The 23263-nt window shown below is 38.3% G+C and overlaps 1 protein-coding gene across 8 annotated transcripts in view; it reads left to right on the top strand.

Annotated features, from left to right (window-relative positions):
- The window catches only part of LARP1B (La ribonucleoprotein 1B), a 140584-nt gene that overhangs the window by 82536 nt on the left and 34785 nt on the right, over positions 1-23263 (top strand). For 6 of the 8 annotated variants that reach the window (XM_061384202.1, XM_061384205.1, XM_061384204.1 and 3 more), the window contains one exon: positions 188-311. The exons of 1 other annotated variant lie outside the window; for it this stretch is intronic. In XM_061384202.1, the coding sequence (XP_061240186.1) occupies positions 188-311 (124 nt within the window). Of the gene's footprint in view, positions 1-187; positions 312-23077; positions 23142-23263 lie in introns of those variants that run through there. One more of the 8 variants, XM_061384208.1, reaches the window with a different exon arrangement.

Below are 23263 nucleotides of genomic sequence, written 5' to 3'. Positions count from 1 at the left end.
ACCTTTAGACTCTGAATATTAATTATTTTTAAGTGTAATGCTAGATTCTTTATTGGAACATCTTTTTTTATTCTGTTGCAATCAATTCCGGTTTTTAAAACTCATTTTTTTGAGATTGGTATCAATTATTGTCTGTTGGTTACTCTCTTAGCCAGTTTAGTAATTAGATTCCTCCATTTTACTTTAGCAAGAAGTTGAGAACTTCAAGAAGCTAAATCTCATTAGTAAAGAGCAATTTGAAAACCTAACACCTGAGCTTCCTTTTGAGCCAAACCAAGAAGTTCCTGTAGCAGCTTCACAGTCCAGGCAAGGTATGTAAGTCTGCTTTTCTGTAAGTGTCTAAATAATGTTAAAGCAGTTCTAAATTGTTTTTAAAGTTTGCTGCTTTGTTATTTGTGAAAAATGTTTAGGTGTTTGATTAAAGACTAGAATTTTAAAACTCAGCTTTTATTTATCCTTTGATGAACTTCAAAACATTTTAAAGACTTAAAAAATACAGATTGTAAATTTGGTAAGATAGCCATGTAGTAAATGGACACAGTTGAAATCCCATCTTACTCTTGGTAAACAGGCAGGTGATCAATGACAAAGGTGAACCAGGAGTTGTGTATTATATTACCAGATCATGCTCAAATCCAAATGCTTACTTAAAAAGTAAGCTTAATTGATTGGTTCTGTATGTGTCTTTCTTGATTTTAAGTTTGCTGGGAATCCTTTTCTTCGTAGAATAAGGAAAATTTTTCAGTGACTTGCTGATTTCTTAAAATACACCATCAGTATAATTCTTTTGCTTTAAGGCCTTAGCTTTGTGTGAAAATGGAAATACATTTGGGAGATTCATAAATTGAATCTGACATTTTCAGACAAGTGTAACTGATTTTATTATAGTTTTTCTGAAAGGCAGATTAAAGAAAAACTTTTAATTTGGAAAACTTCAGACATGTCCAAAAATAGAACAAATTGTATGATGAAACACCATGTGCCTATTATCTACCTATGCATTAGCTACTTAATCATCTTGTAGCCAATTTTATTTCATCTTGACTCCACTCATTCTCTTTACCTCCCATTGGATTATTTTGAAGCAAACTCCTAATCATATTATTCATATTTTGTAATTTGTAAGTATTTTTGTATATGTTATTAAAAAGAAAAGGACATCTATTTTAACACATAAATAACCCAGTACCATTATCATACTAAATAAAATTGTTAGTAAAATTCCTTAATATGAAATACCTAGTTGGTGTTCAAATTTTCTCATTCCTCACTTTAAAAAAAAAAAATCAGGATCCTTAAAAGTTCCAAACATTGCAGTATGTTGATATGTCTCTTTTAGTATATAGGTTCATACTGGTTTGTTTTTTTTTCCCCCTTGAACTTTATTGTTGTAGAAACTAGATTGTTTGCCCTGTATAGTATCTCACATTCTGGATTTTGCTGATTGCATCCCCATGGTCATCCAGCCATTTTCTGGTCCTGAATTTTCTTTAACTGTGATTTTGATACAGAGGCTTGAACAGACTGAGGCTCAGTAAGAATATGTCATATATTGTTGTGAAAACTAGACCATGAGGCACATAATGCTTGATTCTTCCTTTTTGTTGATGTTAGCTATTGACAGTCATTGCTTGTAGCTTTTGGTTCACATGGGGCTTCAAAATAGTGATAACTCTGTTTTCATAATTCTTTCTTAATTTAGTAGATTACGTCTATAAAGAGAATTTCCGTTAATTGACTGTTTATCCTGAGATAGAGTTCTAACAGGAAAAGGAATAAATGCTTAATTCTTTGTTTTTGTTTACTGTTTCCAAAGTAACAAGCTGGTTGTCTACATCCTTCTTTGGTGAGCAATGAGGATTCTTTTTGGTTTAGTGATTTAAAATTTTTAAATTTAAAATTAATAATAATTTAAAAATTATCACTATGATCAAAACTACTGGAGTTCATCAATAAATTTGGTAGAGTTGCAGGATACAAAATTAATATATATATAGATATCAGTTGCGTACTATCAACAAACTATCAGAAAGAGAAATTAAGGACCATCCCGTTTACAATTACATTAAAAATAATAAAATACCTGTGAATAAACCTGCCTACAGAGGTGAAAGACCTGTACTTGGAACTGTCAGAAACTGATGAAAGAAACTGAAGATGACACAGACAGATGGAGAGATATACCATGTTCTTGGATTGGAAGAATTAATATTGTTAAAGTGAACATACTATTCAAGACAATGAACAGATTCAGTGAAGTCCCTATCAAAATACCAATGATAAACTTCTGTGGTATTCCAGTGGTAAAGAATCTGCCTGCCAATGCAGGGGACACGGGTTTTGATCCCTGGTCCAGGAAGATTCCATATGCTGTGGGGCAACTAAGCCACTGCGCCACAACTAATGAGCCTGATCTCTGGAATCCACAAGCTGCAACTTCTGAGCCCATGAGCCACAGCTCCCGAAGCCCTCACACCCTAGAGCCAGTGCTCCACAGCAAAAGAAGCCACCACAATGACACACCCACACACCACAACTGGAGAGTATTAGCACCCACTCTTCACAATTAGAGAAAGCCCATGCACAGAAATGAAGACCAAGTGCAGGCCCCCTGCCCCCGCAAAAAAATGCCAATGGCATTTGTCACAGAACTAGAATAAATTGGAAGCCCGAAAGGTGCCAAATGATTTATTTCTCAAGACTCTAAGCAGTCTTGAGAAAGAATAACAGTTGGAAGAATCAGAATCCCTAATTAAGACTATACTACAAATCTATAGCAACCTAAGTGTCCATCAAAAGATGAATAAATAAAGAAAATATGATACATATAGATAGTTCAATTCAGTTCAGTTGCTCAGTCGTGTCCGACTCTTTGCGACCCCATCAACCACAGCACACCAGGCCTCCCTGTCCATCACCAACCCTCGGAGTCCACCCAAACCCATGTCCATTGAGTCGATGATGCCATCCAACCATCTCATCCTCTGTCGTCCCCTTCTCCTCCTGCCCTCAGTCTTTCCCAGCATCAGGGTCTTTTCTAATGAGTCAGCTCTTCGCATCAGGTGGCCAAAGTATTGCAGTTTCAGCCTCAACATCATTCCTTCCAATGAACACCCAGGACTGATCTCCTTTAGGATGGCCATGAAAAAAGAACAGAGTTTTGCGATTTGCAGCAACATGGATAGACCTGGAGGGCATTATACTACATGGAATAAATCAGACAAAGACAAATACTCTATGATATGTCTTATATGTGGAATCTAAAAAATACAACAAACTAGTGAATTATAACAAAACAAACAGACTCACAGATACAGAGAACAAACTAGTGGTTTCCAGTGGGGAGAAGGAATGGGGAGATTATGAGGTTAGGGGATTAAGAGGTATAAACTATTATGTGTGATATAGGCTACAAGGGTATAGTGTATAATATGGGGAATATAGCCAATATTCAGAGAAGGCAATGGCACCCCACTCCAGTACTCTTGCCTGGAAAATCCCATGGATGGAGAAGCCTTGTAGGCTGCAGTCCATGGGGTCACTAAGAGTCGGACACGACTGAGCGACTTCACTTTCATTTTTCACTTTCGTGCATTGGAGAAGGAAATGGCAACCCACTCCAGTATTCTTGCCTGGAGAATCCCAGAGACGGGGGACCCTGGTGGGCTGCCGTCTACGGGGTCGCACAGAGTCGGACTCGACTGAAGTGACTTAGCATAGCATAGCCAATATTATTTATAATTATAAATGGAGTATTATCTTTATAAAAAATTGTGAATCACTATATTGTACATCTCCAACTTATATAATGTGTATCAGCTATACTTTGATTAAAATATCACTATGATCTCTTAAATGTATTTGATGAATTATACTCTCATCTTGTTGATACTTGTGCCATTTATCAGTTTATTGACTTTATCTACCTTTCGTTGCTTTGTTTTGTGATAATGGAGTTGGATTCTTAACTGTCTTATTTGCCAGCTGGCCTGATGTTAATTAAGCTTTGTCAGTATTCTATTTGCTACTGAGTTGCTTATTGTTTCTAGGCCTTTTCCATTGAAAGAGCTTGGAAATTTTTTTAAGGAAAATTACATTATGAATTTATGTTGATAATTTTTGTTCACATTTAAGATTAAAGGTTTTAATTTATTAGATTTTATATTTGTACCACTTTTTACTTACATAAAAAAAATTCCTATGCACAGTAACAGAATTGTTTATCCTATAATAATTTAAAAATAACAATAATATTACTGTAAATACTAAAAGAAGCTTACTTGTTTTAAAGTTCTTTAAACATTTAAAATTTGGACTGTTTAAAACTTTATATTTTTAAACTTTAAAAATGTTCTTAGGGTATTCCACTAGGGATGTTCAGAGTAATTATAAGATTTTTCATGTTGTTTAATTTGAGTTCATTAAAATTAACAATTTATGCTCCTCCCTACATCATAGAATTAAAGTCCCATGGGGTATATTTTATTTTATTTATTTATTTATTTAAATTCCTGGGATCCACTTTTAACTGTTTAATAAATTATGCTATGCTATACAATACAGTTTTAAAATTCAGTGACTCAAAGTCATTTAAAGTGATTTTTGAAGTCAGAGTTAGCATGTGTATTTTTTTCATGGTTAAAGAAGTGACCACGTTTTCATTTTATTTTTAATTCGATAATAATTACAATATTGTGATAGTTTCTGCCATATGTCAACATGAATTAGCCATAGGTATACGTATGTCCCCTCCCTCCCACCTTTTTTCCCAAACCCACCCCTCTAAGGTTGTCATAGCGCACTGACTTTGGGTTCTCTGTAACATACAGCAAATTCCCACTGGCTATCTATTTTTACATATGGTAATGCATGCGTTTCAATGCTACTCTCTCAAATCATCCCACCCTCTCCTTCCCTCACTGTGTCCAAAAGTCTGTCCTTTATATCTGCATCTCCTTTGCTGCTCTGCAGTAGGATCATCAGTACCATCTTTCTAGATTCCATATATATGCATTCAGTTCAGTTCAGTTCAGCCGCTCAGTCGTGTCAGACTCTTTGCGACCCCATGAATCGCATCACGCCAGGCCTCCCTGTCCATAATAAACTCCCGGAGTTTAATCAGACTCAAGTCCATCGAGTCAGTGATGCCATCCAGCCATCTCATCCTCTGGCGTCCCCTTCTCCTCCTGCCCTCAATCCCTCCCAGCATCAGAGTCTTTTCCAGTGAGTCAACTCTTCGCATGAGGTGGCCAAAGTACTGGAGTTTCAGCTTTAGTATCATTCCCTTCAAAGAAATCCCAGGGCTGAATTCCTTCAGAATGGACTGGTTGGATCTCCTTGCAGTCCAAGGGACTCTCAAGAGTCTTCTCCAACACAGTTCCAAAGCATCAATTCTTCGGTGCTCAGCCTTCTTCACAGTCCAACTCTCACATCCATACATGACCACAGGAAAAACCATAGCCTTGACTAGATGAACCTTTGTTGGCAAAGTAATGTCTCTGCTTTTCAACATGCTATCTAGGTTGGTCATAACTTTCCTTCCAAGAAGTAATCGTCTTTTAATTTCATGGCTGCAGTCACCATCTGCAGTGATTTTGGAGCCCAGAAAAATAAAGTCTGACACTGTTTCCACTGTTTCCCCATCTATTTGCCATGAAGTGATGGGACCGGGTGCCGTGATCTTAGTTTTCTGAATGTTGAACTTTAAGCCAACTTTTCACTCTCCACTTCCACTTTCATCAAGAGGGTTTTTAGTTCCTCTTCACTTTCTGCCATAAGGGTGGTGTCATCTGCATATCTGAGGTTATTGATATTTCTCTCGGCAATCTTGATTCCAGGTTGTGTTTCTTCCAGTCCAGCGTTTCTCATGATGTACTCTGCATATAAGTTAAATAAGCAGGATGACAATATACAGCCTTGACGTACTCCTTTTCCTATTGGAACCAGTCTGTTGTTCCATGTCCAGTTCTAACTGTTGCTTCCTGACCTGCATACAAATTTCTCAAGAGGCAGATCAGGTGGTCTGGTATTCCCATCTCTTTCAGAGTTTTCCACAATTTATTGTGATCCACACAGTCAAAGGCTTTGGCATAGTCAGTAAAGCAGAAATAGATATTTTTCTGGAACTCTCTTGCTTCTTCCATGATCCAGCGGATGTTGGCAGTTTGATCTCTGGTTCCTCTGCCTTTTCTAAAACAAGCTTGAACATCAGGAAGTTCACGGTTCACATATTGCTGAAGCCTGGCTTGGAGAGTTTTGAGCATTAATTTACTAGCATGTGAGATGAGTGCAGTTGTGCGGTAGTTTGAGCATTCTTTGGCATTGCCTTTCTTTGGGATTGGAATGAAAACTGACCTTTTCCAGTCCTGTGGCCACTGCTGAGTTTTCCAAATTTGCTGGCATATTGAGTGCAGCACTTTCACAGCATCATCTTTCAGGATTTGAAATAGCTCCACTGGAATTCCATCACCTCCACTAGCTTTGTTCGTAGTGATGCTTTCTAAGGCCCACTGGACTTCACATTCCAGGATGTCTGGCTCTAGGTCAGTGATCACACCATTGTGATTATCTGGGTCGTGAAGATCTTTTTGTACAGTTCTTCTATGTATTCTTGCCCCCTCTTCTTAATATCTTCTGCTTCTGTTAGGTCCATACCATTTCTGTCCTTTATCGAGCCCCTCTTTGCATGAAATGTTGCTTTGGTATCTCTAATTTTCTTGAAGAGATCTCTAGTCTTTCCCATTCTGTTGTTTTCCTCTATTTCTTTTTATTGATCACTGAGGAAGGCTTTCCTATCTCTTCTTGCCATTCTTTGGAACTCTGCATTCAGATGCTTATATCTTCCCTTTTCTCCTTTGCTTTTCACTTCTCTTCTTTTCACAGCTATTTGTAAGGCCTCCCCAGACAGCCATTTTGCTTTTCTGCATTTCTTTTCCATGGGGATGATCTTGATCCCTGTCTCCTGTACAATGTCACGAACCTCATTCCACAGTTCATCAGGCACTCTATCTATCAGATCTAGGCCCTTAAATCTATTTCTCACTTCCACTGTATAATCATAAGGGATTTGATTTAGGTCATACCTGAATGGTCTAGTGATTTTCCCTACTTTCTTCAATTTAAGTCAGAATTTGGTAATAAGGAGCTCATGATCTGAGCCACAGTCAGCTCCTGGTCTTGTTTTTGTTGACTGTATAGAGCTTCTCCGTCTTTATAGACCATATTTGTCTTTTTCTTTGACTTCACTCTGTATAATAGGCTCTAGGTTCATCCACCTCATTAGAACTGACTCAAATGTGTTCCTTTTTATAGCTGAATAAGATTCCAGTATACACTTAAGTGCATGTGTACCACAACTTCTTTCTTTATTCATTCATCTGTCAATGGACATCTAGGTTGCTTCCATGTCCTAGCTATTGTTGTTTTTTTTTTTTCTAGCTATTGTAAATACTGCTACAGTGAACATTGGGGTACATGTGTCTTTTTCAATTATCATTTCCTCAGGGTATATGCCCAGGAGTGGGATTGCTGGGTCTTATGGTATTTTTATTTGTCATTTTTAAGGAATCTCCATACTGTTCTCCATCGTGGCTGTATCAATTTTCATTCCCACCAACAGTGCAGGAGGGTTCCCTTTTCTCCACACCCTTTCCACCGTTTATTGTCTGTAGACTTTTTGATGATGGCCATTCTGACTGGTGTGAGACAATAGCTCATTGTAGTTCTGATTTGCATTTCTCTAATGTTAAGCAATGTTGAGCAGCTTTTCATGTGTTTATTAGTCATATATATGTCTTCTTTAGAGAAATGTCTGTTTAGAAGTGACCACATTTTGAATAAACAAAGATTTCATGTTAGCATCTTTGTTTGGTTTGGCACCTTGGACTATATCCTCTGAGAACTATTAAAAAAATATGTAAAATCTTGGAATAAACTATAGATTACACTCTGATCTCCTGATAGTATCAGTAATTTTTTTTGTTAACTGGGCAAATGTATTGCTGTGTGCAAAGGGAAAAATATAGCACTCTACTTTCAAAAGGAAAGAAGCATAGAGGATATGGTTCACAGCTACAAAAATACATGTGATTCATTTGAAAATGGAGCCCTCTTAAAGACAGTGATCTGGTCAACCATCAGTATCTTCCATTGCCAAAAAGTAAATTTTCTCCCATATGCAGTTTGAATGGCATCATATCTGCCTCTCTTCATGTTACTCATTTTACTTAATACCATACCATGGGCACATTCCTAAATTGTTATGTTCCAAAGAGATAAATTTTTTTTTTTTTTTGAAACCTCCCCACAGCCACTGTCTGCCCGGATGCCGTCCCCAACACCAGGCTCAGGACCCTCTGCTGGGAGCCCCCACACTCACACCACTGTTCTTGGGACTGGGCACTGCTCATGCTAAAGGGCTTCCCTATTGGCTCAGTGGTAAAGAATCCACCTGCTAATGCAGGAGACCTGTATTTGATCCTTGGGTCCAGAAGATCCCCTGGAGGAGAAAATGGCAACCCTGGGAAACCCCACGGACAGAGAAGGCTGGTGGGCTACAGTCCATGGGGTCACAAAGAATTGGACATGACTGAAGTGGCTCAAGGCAAATTTGGCCTTGAAGTATGGAATGAAGCAGGGCAAAGACTAATAGCGTTTTGCCAAGAGAACACACTGGTCATAGCAAACACCCTCTTCCAACAACACAAGAGAAGACTCTACACATGGACATCGCCAGATGGTCAACACTGAAATCAGACTGATTATATTCTTTGTAGCCAAAGATGGAGAAGCTCTATACAGTCAGCAAAAACAAGACCGGGAGCTGACTGTGGCTCAGATCATGAACTCCTTATTACCAAATTCAGACTGAAACTGAAGAAAGTAGGGAAAACCACTAGACCATTCAGGTATGACCTAAATCAAATCCCTTATGAGTATACAGTGGAAGTGAGAAATAGATTTAGGAGACTAGATCTGATAGAGAGCCTGATCAACTATGGACGGAGGTTCGTGACATTGTACAGGAGACAGGGATCAAGACCATCTCCATGGAAAAGAAATGCAAAAAGGCAAAAAGGCTGTCTGGGGAGGCCTTACAAATAGCTGTAAAAAGAAGAGAAGTGAAAACCAAAGGAGAAATGCAGAGATCCAAAGAATAGCAAGGAAAGATAAGAAAGCCTTCCTCAGCGATCAATAAAAAGAAATAGAGGAAAACAACAGAATGGGAAAGACTAGAGATCTCTTCAAGAAAACTAGAGATACCAAGGGAACATTTCATGCAAAGATAGGCTCGATAAAGGACAGAAATGGTATGGACCTAACAGAAGCAGAAGATATTAAGAAGAGGTGGTAAGAATACACAACAGAACTGTACAAAAGAGATCTTCATGACCTAAATAATCACAATGGTAATGATCACTCATCTAGAGCCAGACATCCTGGAATGTGAAGTCAAGTGGGCCTTAGAAAGCATCACTATGAACGAAGCTAGTGGAGGTGATAGAATTCCAGTTGAGCTATTTCAAATCCTGAAAGATGATGCTGTGAAAGTGCTGCACTCAATTTGTCAGCAAATTTGGAAAACTCAGCAGTGGCCACAGGACTGGAAAAGGCCAGTTTTCATTCCAATCCCAAAGAAAGGCAATGCCAAAGAATGCTCAAACTACCGCACAATTGCAATCATCTCACATGCTGGTAAAGTAGTGCTCAAAATTTTCCAAGCCAAGCTTCAGCAATACGTGAACCATGAACTTCCAGATGTTCAAGCTGGTTTTAGAAAAGGCAGAGGAACCAGAGATCAAACTGCCAACATCCACTGGATCATGGAAAAAGCAAGAGAGTTCCAGAAAAACATCTATTTCTGCTTTATTGACTATGCCAAAGCCTTTGACTGTGTGGATCACAATAAACTGTGGAAAATTCTGAAAGAGATGGAAATACCAGACCACCTGACCTGCCTCTTGAGAAACCTGTATGCAGGTCAGGAAGCAACAGTTAGAACTGGACATGGAACAACAGACTGGTTCCAAATAGGAAAAGGAGTATGTCAAGGCTGTATATTGTCACCCTGCTTATTTAACTTCTATGCAGAGTATATCATGAGAAACACTGGGCAGGAAGAAGCACAAGCTGGAATCAAGATTGCCGGGAGAAATATCAATAACCTCAGATATGCAGATGACACCACCCTTATGGCAGAAAGTGGAGAGGAACTAAAAAGCCTCTTGATGAAAGTGAAAGAGGAGAGTGAAAAAGTTGGCTTAAAGCTCAACATTCAGAAAACAAAGGTCGTGGCATCTGGTCCCATCACTTCATGGGAAATAGATGGGGAAACTGTGGAAACAGCGTCAGGCTTTATTTTTGGGGGGCTCCAAAATCACTGCAGATGGTGACTGCAGCCATGAAATTAAAAGACGATTACTTCTTGGAAGGAAAGTTATGACCAACCTAGATAGCATGTTGAAAAGCAGAGACATTACTTTGCCAACAAAGGTTCATCTAGTCAACGCTGTGGTTTTTCCAGTGGTCAAGTATGGGTGTGAGAGTTGGACTGTGAAGAAAGCTGAGCGCTGATGAATTGATGCTTTTGAACTGTGGTGTTGAAGAAGACTCTTGAGAGTCCCTTGGACTGCAAGGAGATCCAACGAGTCCATCCTAAAGGAGACCAGTCCTGGGTGTTCATTGGAAGGACTGATGCTAAAGCTGAAACTCCAATACTCTGGCCACCTCATATGAAGAGCTGACTCATTGGGAAACACCCTGATGCTGGGAGGGATTGGGGGAAGGAGGAGAATGTGACGACAGAGGATGAGATGGCTAAATGGCATCACCAACTCTATGGACATGAGTTTGAGTGAACTCCGCGAGTTGATGATGGACAGGGAGTCCTGGCATGCTGTGATTCATGGGGTCGCAAAGAGTCGGACACGACTGAGCGACTGAACTGAACTGAACTGAAGTGGCTCAGCAACTACAATAATGGCCTACACTGCTGCCCTCACCTGGATGAAGTCTGTTAACCCTGCTTCTTTGGGACACAAGTAGATAGATAAACAGATATATAATCTTCCAAAATGTGCTACTTTAAAAAAAAAAATACATTTGGCTGCGCCAGGTCTTAATTGTGGCATGGGGGATCTAGTTCCCTGACAAGGGTTTGAACCGGACCCCCTGCATTCAGAGCATGGTGTTGAAAGGTTGTTGTTGAATCACGTGAAGACACCGGGATTCTTGGTCCCCAGAGAAGAATTCAATCCGGGGCCAGAGACGAGGCTTGATCGCTCAGAGTTTTTGTGTAATAAGTTTTATTAAAGTATAAAGGAAATGGATAAAGCTTCTGACACAGGCATCAGAAGGGGGCAGAAAGAGTACCCCCAAAGAGATAAATTTTATAGTGCATAAGATTAACAAAGAATTAGAGGGAAGGAATGGGATAGGGGAGATAGAGGTATGAGATTACGAGAAACGTGTGTGTGTGTTAAGTTGCTTAGTTGTGTCCAACTCTTTGTGACCCCATAGATGTAGCCCACCAGCATCCTCTGTCTGTGGAATTCTCCAGGAAAGAATATTGGAATGGGTTGCCATTTCCTTCTCCAGGGGATCTTCCTGACCCAGGGATTGAACCTGGGTTTCGTGCATTGCAGGCAGATTACTTACCATCTGAGCCATAGGGACATCCCTAGGAAAAACATACTCCTATGTATAAAATTGATAAGCTACATTATACATTATAATGTACAGTACACAGGCATATAGCCACTGTTTTGTAATAACTTTAAATGGAATAAAATCCATAAATATGTTGAGTCACTATGCTGTATGCCTGAAATGAATAAAATATTGTACATCAACTATACTTGGATATGAAGAAATCAATATGAAAAAAGATTAACATCAGTAGAAAAAGTAGTAAATGAAACAAACTGGAGCTTCACATAGACAAAAATTATATGGCAATAAATATGAAAAGATACCATACTATTTGCTGAGATTTGCCATTTAAAACCATGGTGATATACCATATTATAAGCCAACAGTTTCACTTCAAGAGATACTGTTGCAAATGCTACCAAAAAGAACATTTGTAGCAGCATAATTCATAATATAAAAAACAAATGAAAACTAAAAAGCACCCATTGACATAAAGGAAAAATATGCAGTAGTGGAAAATAAAAGATCTAAAGCTATTTGTGACAAAATGGTTTAATCTTAAAAGTAGAGGATGTAAAAAAAAAATCAGTTCACTAAATTTAGTGCCGTCTTCTATAAAATTCATGGATACATGGATAGCTTGTAGAAACCATAAAGAGCAAGGGGAATTAATTTAAAAATTTTAATATAGTGTTTCAGTTCAGTCGGTCAGTTGTGTCTGACTCTTTGCAACCCCATGAACTGCAGCATACCTGGCTTCCCTGTCCCTCACCAACTCCTGGAGCCTACTCAAACTCATGTCCATCAAGTCGGTGATGCCATCCCACCATCTCATCCTCTGTCATCCCCTTCTCCTCCCACTTTCAATCTTTCCCAGCATCAGGATCTTTTCCAGTGAGTCAGTTCTTCGCATCAGGTGGCCAAAGTTTGGGAGTTTCAGCTTCAACATCAGTCCTTCCAATGAATATTCAGAACTGATTTCCTTTAGGATGGACTGGTTGGATCTCCTTGCAGTCCAAGGGACTCTCAAGAGTCTCCTCCAACACCACAATTCAAAAACATCAATTCTTCGGTGCTCAGCTTTCTTTATAGTCCAACTCTCACATCCATACATGACTACTAGAAAAACCATAGCTTTTACTAGACAGACCTTTGTTGGCAAAGTAGTGTCTCTGCTTTTTAACATTCTGTCTAGGTTGGTCATAGCTTTTCTTCCAAGGAGCAAGTGTCTTTTAGTTTCATTGGCTGCAGTCACCATCTGCAGTGATTTTCAGTTCAGTTCAATTCAGTCGCTCAGTCGTGTCTGACTCTTTGCCACCCCATGAATCGTAGCACGCCGGGCATCCCTGTCCATCATCAACACCCAGAGTTCACTCAAACTCATGACTATCAAGTCAGTGATGCCATCCAGCCATCTCATCCTCTGTCATCCCCTTTTCCTCCTGCCCCCCAATCCCTCCCAGCATCAGAGTCTTTTCCAGTGAGTCAGCTCTTCTCATGAGGTGGCCAAAAGTACTGGAGTTTCAGCTTCAGCATCATTCCTTCCAAAGAACACTCACGGCTGATCTCCTTTAGAATGGACTGGTTGGATCTCCTTGCAGTCCAAGGGACTCTCAAGAGTCTTCTCCAACACCACAATTCAAAAGCATCAATTCTTCAGCGCTCAGCTTTCTTCACAGTCCAACTCTCACATCCATACATGACCACTGGAAAAACCATAGCCTTGATTAGAGCCCCCCAAAATAAAGTCTCTCACTGTTTCCATTGTTTCCCCATCTATTTGCCATGAAGTGATGGGACTGGATGCCATGATCTTAGTTTTCTGAATGTTGAGTTTTAAGTCATCTCTTTCACTTTCCTCTTTCACTTTCATCAAGAAGCTCTTTAGTTCTTCTTCACTTTCTGCCATAAGGGTAGTGTTATCTGCATATCTGAGGTTATTGATATTTCTCAATAATCTCTTTGCTGACCCAGGGATTGAACCTGGGTCTCCTGCATTGCAGGCAGATTACTTACCATGTGAGCCATAGGAAAATGCCTATGGAAAAACATACTCATATGTGTATAAAGTTGATAAGCTACATTATAATGTACAGTACATAGGAATATAGCCATTCTTTTGTAGTAACTTTAAATGGAATAAAATCCATAAATATATTGAGTCACTATGCTGTATGCCTGGCAGTCTCGATTCCAGTTTTTGCTTCATCCACAATATATATATAGTGTTTAATATATATACAATGTTTAATTCCTGAGAAACGGAAGGAATTCTATCTGGAGAGTCTGCAAATGGTTTGCCTGCATCTGAAATTTATGTTTTGGCCTTGGTGGGTTTGTGGGTACCAACCTGAATATAAATGATTATGCTCTTTAAGTAAAGTCTCAGATAATTACCCAAAGGTTTTTTTTTTTAATACAGTGTTTTTGGAAAGCTTGAATTTTTTCCATACTTAGTTTCTTGTTCTCATTTTCATTTCTAAATCAACTGTATTTTAAAGTCTGTCTGTGTGTGTGTGTGTGGGTGTGTGTAAACCTTCATGTGCTATAATCTCCAAGTTTTAAAAATATGAACAAAAATAAAATTAAGCACAAATTAAGAAGACAGAAATCAATCCAATATATTGCTGAAAAATGTTGAATAGATTAACTTTCGGTTAGAAAGACAGTTATGGATTGGATTTAAAGGATATTCAGCTCTATGCTGTTGTGTGTCATAAGTATACACAGAGATTGAAAGGTGAAAGGATAGGAAATGCTGTAAAACGCTGATAGTAATAAAGAATTGCTGTTGCTTTAAAAAATAGAATTTGAGGTGAAAAAAAAATATTTTGTTTTCACTGTCATTAATATCTATCTTCCTGTTTATCCTCTAGACCTGATCCAAACACACTTCCACCCCTCACCCCCAAATCAGCTTTAGCTATTGCCCTAGAGATCTTTGTGTTTAAGACGGGTCAAGTCAATCATCATCTTCCCTGACAGCACTGGATCAGTCATTCTTTGTCTTGAAACATTCTTCTTCCTAGACACTGTTTGCTTAGTTCTCATTCAACTTCATGGAGTCTTTTATTTGCTGCTTCTTTCCCATTTCCCCAGGCTTTGGATGCTTTAGCGCTTTATCTTCAAATTTCTTCTTTCTGATTCTCAGTAACTCTGCAGGTAATAGTATTTAGTTTCATGTTTTTAAATGGCATCCTTATAGTGCTGCTGCTGCTGCTAAGTCACTTCAGTCGTGTCCGACTCTGTGCGACCCTGTAGACGGCAGCCCACCAGGCTCCCCCGTCTCTGGGATTCTCCAGGCAAGAACACTGGAGTGGGTTGCCATTTCCTTCTCCAATGCATGAAAGTGAAAAGTGAATGTGAAGTCGATCAGTTGTATCCGACTCTTAGCGACCCCATGGACTGCAGCCTACCAGGCTCCTCCATCCATGGGATATTCCAGACAAGAGTACTGGAGTGGGGTGCCATTGCCTTCTCCAATCCTTATACTGCTGCTGCTGCTGCTGCTAAGTCGCTTCAGTTGTGTCTGACTCTGTGCAACCCCAGAGACGGCACCCACCAGGCTCCCCCGTCCCTGGGATTCTCCAGGCAAGAACACTGGAGTGGATTGCCATTTCCTTCTCCAATGCATAAAAGTGACTATCAAATTTATATGTACAGACTCCATCCTGTATTCTGAATAAATAACTGTGTTTCAGCAGTTTCACTTGGATATTTTATAAACATGTCAAACTTCATATGGTGAAAATTGAAAGTCTGAATTCCCACCCCTTTCCAAGGAATTCTCCCAGACTTCCACATCTCTATGATATGTTAACTGTATCTTTCTAGTTGTACAGGGGAAAAAAAATCTTGATGTTATTTTTGATCTCTTTCTTTTTCAACCTCTTATTTCTTATTCCTTGGCAGATTATTTCCATTATCCTTTAAAATATATCCAGAACCTAACCACTTCTCATCTTCACTACTTCTATCACACAAAAGCTACCATCATTTTACATTGGTTAATTATAATAACTCCTAAACTGTCTCCTTCCTTTCATTCCACTTTACAGGGATCCAGAATTGTCTTTTTTATTTCTTTTTTTAAAAGATATCATTTATACTCAATAAATTTCACTTTTTGCATATACAGATTTGGGAATTTTGACAAATGCATAGTCTTGTAATTACCAACTACTCAAATTACAGCAAAGTTCTATTACTCTGCTCAAATTCTCCTATGCCTCTTTGTAGCCAACCCCATGCCTAGCCTTTGGCAGCCTGTTTTCTGTTTTCTACTTCTATAATTTTGCCTTTACCAGAATATCATATAAATGGAATTGTATGGAGTGTAACCCTTTGTGTCTGGCTTCTTTTATTTACAGTAATGTAAATACAGTAATGCATTTGAGATTCACCCATATTTTGTGTGTCCTTTTTATTGGTAAGTAATATTCCTTCACATGGATATAAGCAATTTACCATTAGTTGAAGAACATGTGGCTTGTTTTTAATTTTTGGTGATTGTGAATAAAGATGCTATAAATATTTGCTTATAGGTTTTGGTAAGATGATAAGTTTTCATGTCAGTTGGGTAAATACTTGGAGTGGGATTGCTGGATCATGTGGTAAGTGTTTTTAACTTTATAAGAAACTGTCTAATGGTTTTCCAAAGTGGCTATGTCACTTTGCATTCCCACCAGTAATGTATGAGGGTTCCCATTGCTCCATGTCTTCACCAGCAGTTGGTATTGCAAAGTTTTAAAATATTTTTCCCTTTCTATTAGGTATGTAGTAGTGTCTCATTATGGAGAAGGCAATGGCACCCCACTCCAGTACTTTTGCCTAGAGAATCCCGTGGATGGAGGAGCCTGGTGGGCTGCAGTCCATGGGGTCGCTAGAGTCGGACACGACTGAGCGACTTCACTTTGACTTTTCACTTTCACGCATTGGAGAAGGAAATGGCAACCCACTCCAGTGTTCTTGCCTGGAGAATCCCAGGGATGGGGAAGCCTGGTGCGCTGCCATCTCTGGGGTCGCACAGAGTCAGACACGACTGAAGCGACTTAGCAGCAGCAGCAGTGTCTCATTATGACTAACAGTGCTGAGCATTTTTTTTTTTTTTTTTTTTTGCTATTGGTATATCTTTGGTGAAGTGATTGCTCAAGTATTTTGAGATTTTTTTTTTTTTTAGTTGTTTCCTTGCTGAGCTTTCAGAGTTCTTTATTCTAATCCAAGTCTTTATTCAGTTCAGTTCATTTCAGTCGCTCAGTCGTGTCTGACTCTTTGCAACCCCATGAATTGCAGCACGCCAGGCCTCCCTGTCCATCATCAACTCCCAGAGTTCACTCAAACTCATGTCCATCGAGTCAGTGATGCCATCCAGCCATCTCATCCTCTGTCGTCCCCTTCTCCTCCTGCCCCCAATCCCTCCCAGCATCAGAGTCTTTTCCAGTGAGTCAGCTCTTCGCATGAGGTGGCCAAAGGACTGGAGTTTCAGCTTCAGCATCATTCCTTCCAAAGAACACCCAGGGCTGATCTCCTTCAGAATGGACTGGTTGGATCTCCTTGCAGTCCAAGGGACTCTCAAGAGTCTTCTCTAACACCACAGTTCAAAAGCATCAATTCTTCAGCGCTCAGCCTTCTTCACAGTCCAACTCTTACATCCATACATGACTACTGGAAAAACCATAGCCTTGACTAGACGGACCTTTGCTGGCAAAAGAATATCTCTGCTTTTGAATATGCTATCTAGGTTGGTCATAACTTTCCTTCCAAGGAGTAAGCGTCTTTTGATTCCTATGTAATTTTCACATATCTTCCCCCAATCTAAAGATTTATCTTTTCATTTCTTAAGAATGCCTATTGGGAGTTCCTTGGTGGTCTAGTGGTTAGGATCTAGGACTTTCTCTGTTGTGGCCTGGTTTAATCTCTGGTTGGAGAACTGTGATCTTGCAAAAACTGTGTGGTGTGGCCAAAAAAAGAGCACCTTTTGAAGAGCAGAACTTTTTTCTTTTTTGGTTGTGTTGGGCCTTTGTTGCAGTGCAAGGGGGTTTTTTCTAGTTGCGGCGCACAGGCTCTATAGTTGCAGTGCTTGGATTTAGTTGCTCTGTGGCATGTGGGATCTTAATTCCTTGACCAGGGATTGAACCCATGTTCCCTACATTGGAAGACAAATTCTTAACCATTGGACCACCAGGGAAGTCCTTATAACTGTAATCTTAAAAATCAATATGTGCCGTCCACCTTTTTTTCTCTTTTTATTTCCAAAATATTTTGACTATTCTAGTTTCCTTGCATTTTCACATAAATTATAAAAATAGCTTATCGATGTCTATAAAAATTCCAACTAGTATTTTGATTGGAACTGCACTGAATCTACAGTTTAGGAAGAATTATAAAATTTTAACAGAATTGAATCTTCCAGTCTATGAATATGGTATACTTCTCCTTTTAAGTATTTGTTCTTCAGTGTCTTATGGTTTTTGTTGTATTTTGTACACATTTTGTTACCTATGTCCTTAAGTATATTATGATTTTGGTGTTGCTATAAATGGTGCTTTAAAATTTTTATTATCCATTATTTATTGCTAGTATATAGAAATAGGATAGATTTTTTTCATATTATTCTTTGTGATGTTAATTTTAAGTGTCAGCTTAACTGAATCAGAGGATAACCGGATGTCTGGTTAGACATTGCTTCTGGGTGTCTCTGTGACGCTTTTTCTACATGAGATAAGTATCTGAATTGTTGGGCATGGTAGATTGCCATCCTCAGTATGGGTGGACATCATCGAGTCCACTGAAGGTCTGAATAGAACAAAAATGTGGAGGAAGGAGGAATTTGCTCCTTTTTTGCTGTCTTATTGACTGGGACGTCTCGTCTCATCTTAGATTGGTATTTATATCATCAACTTCCCTAGGTCTCAGAGCTGAATTACATCACTGGCTTTTCTAAGTTTCCAGCTAATAGATGACAGATTGTGAGATTTATCATCCTCCATAATCTTGTAAGCCAATTCCTCATATTAAATCTTCTTTTCTATCCTGTTGGTTCCTTTACTCTGGAGAATCCTGACTAACACAGCTGTGTATCCTGTGATATTGATAAACTTACCAGTAATAGTTCTAGTAGCTCTTTCTGTAGATTCTTCAATATATTTTACATTGATCGATTTCTGCATAGATAATCATGTTGTCTGTGAATAGCTGCAGTTCATTTCTTATTTTTATATACTTTCATTTATTGTCTTATTACATTGATTGGGACCTCCAACATGATGTTGAATAGAAGTTACAAGACATCCTTGCATTGTTTCTGATTTTAGGAGGAAAGCATTCAGTCTTTCACCATTAAGTATGATAATAGTTGTAGATTTTATTTCTAGTGTACTGAGAGTTTTTTAAAAATTCTTATTTATTTTATTTGGAGGCTAATTACTTTACAGTATTGTGGTGGTTTATGCCATACATTGACATGAATCAGCTATGGGTATACATGTGTCCCCCATCCTGAATTGCCCCCTCACCTCCCTCCCCATCCCGTCCTTCTGGGTTGTCCCAGTGCACTGGCTTTGAGTACCCTGTTTCATGCATTGAACTTGGACTGGTGATCTATTTCACAAATGGTAATATACATGTTTCAATACTATTCTCCTGAGAGTTTTTAATCATGAATGGATGCTGATTTTTTTTGGGGGGGGGATTTTTTTTTCTGGATCTTTTGAAATGATTACATGTTTGTCTTAATTAGCTTATTTGTATTGTGAATTGCATTGAATTATTTTCAAATAATGAGCCCAGTATAAACCTTATTTGACTGTGACATATTACCCTTTTTATACACTGTTAGATTCCATTTGCTTTTTTTTTAGCGGAATGAAGAATATTGGTTTTTCTTGGATTATCTTTGCTTGATTTTGGTATCAGGGAATACTGCCTTATAAATGAGTTAGTAAGCATTCCCTCCTCTTCTGTATTTTGATTCCTTATAGGCGTGGTAGAATTTGCCAGTGAAGTCATCTGGGTCTAGAATTGTTGAAATGTTTTTAACTACTAATTAATTTTTTAAAGAGACATGGGCCTATTTAGGTAATCTAGCTTTTTTTGAGTGAACTTTTGTAGTTTATATATTAAAGAGTTTGTCTATTTTGGGGTGTGTTTTTAGTAATATTCCTTTTTTATTCTTTCAATGTTTGTAGGGTCTTGAGAGATACAGGCATACCTCAGAGATATTTTGTATTTGGTTCCAGACCACCATAATAAAGTAAATACCACAGTGAAGCAAGTCACATGAATTTTTGGTTTTACAGTCAGTATACAGTATGTGTACACTATACTGTGGTCTGTTAAGTGTGCAATAGCATTATGTCTAAAATTAAAATGAGCATATCTTAATTTAAAAGTATTTTATTGCTTAAAAAAATGATAACCATCATCAGAGCCTTCAGTAAGTTGTAACAGTCCTTTTCCTGGCAGAGGGCCTCGCCTCAGTGTTGATGGCTGTTGACGATCAGGGTTGTGGTTGCTGAAAGTTGGGGTGGCTGTGGCAGTTTCTTAAAATAAGAGAACTATCAAGTCCACTGAATTGGTTGACTCTTCATTTCATGAACAATTTCTCTGTGACATTTAATGCTGTTTGATAGCATTTTACCCACAGTAGATCTTCTTTCAAAATTGGAGTCAGTCCTCTCAAACCCTGCCACTGCTTTAGCAACTAAGTTTATACAGTATTCTAAATTCTTTGTTGTCATTTCTACATTCTTCACAGCATCTTCATTAGGAATAAGTAGATCTCATCTTAAGAAACCACTTTCTTATGAGATTACAGCAATTTAGTCTCATTTTCAGTCTCCACTTCTAATTCTAGTTCTCTTGCTATTCCCACTGGTTGGGACTGCACTTTGAAAATTAGTACTTTAGCCTAATCCTTGAAATATCAGTCTTATTTGATAAACTTTTTAGCAGAAATTGTATGGTAGACGATCACAATTGATGTTCCCAAAGAGCAGATGGCCTGGTCTTCTGTGTTTTAAAGCTTTTTTGAGGTATAATTTACACAAAATTAACTCACTTTAAGTGTATAGTGTGATTAATGTCAGTAAATTTGTGTATTTGTACACCAGTGCCATAATTTAGTTGTTTTGTTTCTGTTTTTAAATTTATTTAACTGTGCTGGGTCTTAGTCGCAGCATGTGGGATCTAGTTCCCTGACCAGGTATCAAACCCAGGCCCCGTGCATTAGGAATATGGAGTCTTAGCCACTGGGTCACCAGGGAAGTCCCCCATAATTATTTTTAAATTGCATCATGCTAAAAGTTCCCTCACAATCATTTGCAGTCAATGTCAGCACTCAATTTCAGTCTGATGTAACCAGTGATCTGCTTTCTGTCTTTATGTTTATGCACTTCCTAGAAATTTCATATAAATGGGATGTATATGTAGTCAATGTGTTTGGCTTCTTTCAATTAATATAATAATTTTGACATTAATCCATGTTGTTGCTTATGTTGGTGCTTCTCTCCTTCTTGTAAGGTGTAGTGTTCTATAGTATGGACATACTTCATTTTGTTTATCCATTTGGAAATAGGTGTATATTTGTTTTCTTTTTCCACTTTTGGCTATTATGGAAAATGCTATTTTGAACATTCACATATAAGAGATGGCCCATGATTTTAACTAAAAAGAAGTTATAATATCTAAATGATATTTATATGTCATCTTTGTATTTTATAAAAAATACTTTTAATGTATTCTTATTTCCTAACTACTTATATTTCTAGTAATATAATTTTTGTACTGAACATATTTTATGTACTTGCAATTTTCTTAACTATTTTTGGTAATTTTTTTTGTGAAAATATTATAAATTGGTAAATGATACACTACACAAATTTTGTAAAATGTTTCTTTTGAGATAACAAAAAGTACTCTATAGATCTTTATCTTCATAAAACTGGTATATCTGCTCTTGGTGATGGGTCAAATTCAGACCTAATTAAACCTGGAATAAAATAAATGTAAGACTGAAATAAAACTTTAACTTTTTAATATGAAAATGTTCAGATAAAGATAAAAGCAGAGAAAACTGTTAATGAACTCCCATGTACTTATCTTGGGCTTCCCCTTGTGGCTCAGCTGTGAAAAATCAGCCTGCAATGCAGGAGACACAGGATACTCAGGTTCAATCCCTTGGATCGGGAAGATCCCCTGGAGAAGGAAATGGCAACCTACTTCAGTATTCTTGCCTGGAGGATCCCATGGACAGAGGAGCATGGAGGGCTCTAGTCCATGATATATGGACTCTCTCTTTGAGAGAGTTGGACAGGACTGAAGCACCTGAGCATGTTTACTGATGTTATCACTGAGTTTAGATGTTATCAGCCTAATCTATTCATCATAAAGTTTCCCTTAAATTTTTTTTCCCCCAAGGCTTTTGTTGCTAGAGCAGTTTTAGGCTCATGGCAAAATTTAGAGGAGGGTACAGAAATTTCACATTTACACCCTGACCCTAGCTTACTAGCTATTACCCATCTGGTGAAAGAGGTTGCCTCCTCAGAGCAACAGCCCACATCAGAGTGGTACGTTTGTTACTATTGATGAGCCTATGTTCACACATCATAATCAGCAAAAGTCCATAGTTACATTAGCATTTACTTTTTTTTTTTTTTTTTTAGTTTCTGTTTTTCTTATTCTTTTAAAAGTTTTTAATTTATTTTTGGCTGTTCTTGCCCTTTGTTGCTGTGTGTGAGCTTTCTGTATTTGCAGTGAGTGGGGCCTACTCTAGTTGTGTGAGGGCTTCTCATTACAGTGGCTTCTCTTGTTGCTGAGCATGGGCCCCAGGCATGTGGGCTTCAGTAGTTGCCGCGTGTGGGCTCAGTAGTTGTAGCTCCTGGGCTTAGTTGCTCTGTGACATGTGGAATCTTCCCAGACCAGATATCAAACCCGTGTACCCTGAATTGGTATGAGGATTCCCTGGACCACCAGGGAAGTCCCAGCATTTACTCTTGGTGTTGTATATCCTGTTGATTTGGATAAATGTATAATGAGATGTAGTCATCATTATAGTGTCATATATAGCATTTATTTATCCACTTACCTACTAAACGACATGTGGTTGCTTCCAAGTTTGGGCAGTTATAAATAATACTGCTTTAAATATCCATGTGCAGATTTTTGTGTGGACGAAAGTTTTCAGCTCCTTTGGGTAAGTACCAAGGAGGGTGACTCCTTGATGGTATGTAAGAGTATGTTTAGTTTTGTATGAAACTTCCAAACTGTCTTCCAAAGTGGCTGTACCATTTTTCATTTCTACAATACCACCGTGAATGAAAGTTCCTGTTACTTCATATTTTCATCCGCATTTGTTAGTGTTGTCAGTGTTCTGGGTTTTGGCCAGTCTAATAGATGTGTTGCACAATCTCATTGTTGTCTTACTTTGCAGTTCCCTGATGATATCTGATGTGGAGTATCTCCGTGTGCTTTTTGCCATCTATATATCTTCTTTGGTAAGGCGTCTATTAGGTCTCTGGCCCATTTTCTAATCAGGTTTTTGTTGTTATTGTTGTTGAATTTTGACAATCCTTTGTGTATCTTGGATAATAGTCCTTTATCATATGTGTGTTTTACA

The sequence above is a fragment of the Bos javanicus genome, chromosome 17 (genome assembly GCF_032452875.1).
Source record: "Bos javanicus breed banteng chromosome 17, ARS-OSU_banteng_1.0, whole genome shotgun sequence".
Classification (NCBI taxonomy): Eukaryota; Metazoa; Chordata; class Mammalia; order Artiodactyla; family Bovidae; genus Bos; species Bos javanicus.
This window is presented reverse-complemented; position numbering and strand designations above follow the sequence as displayed.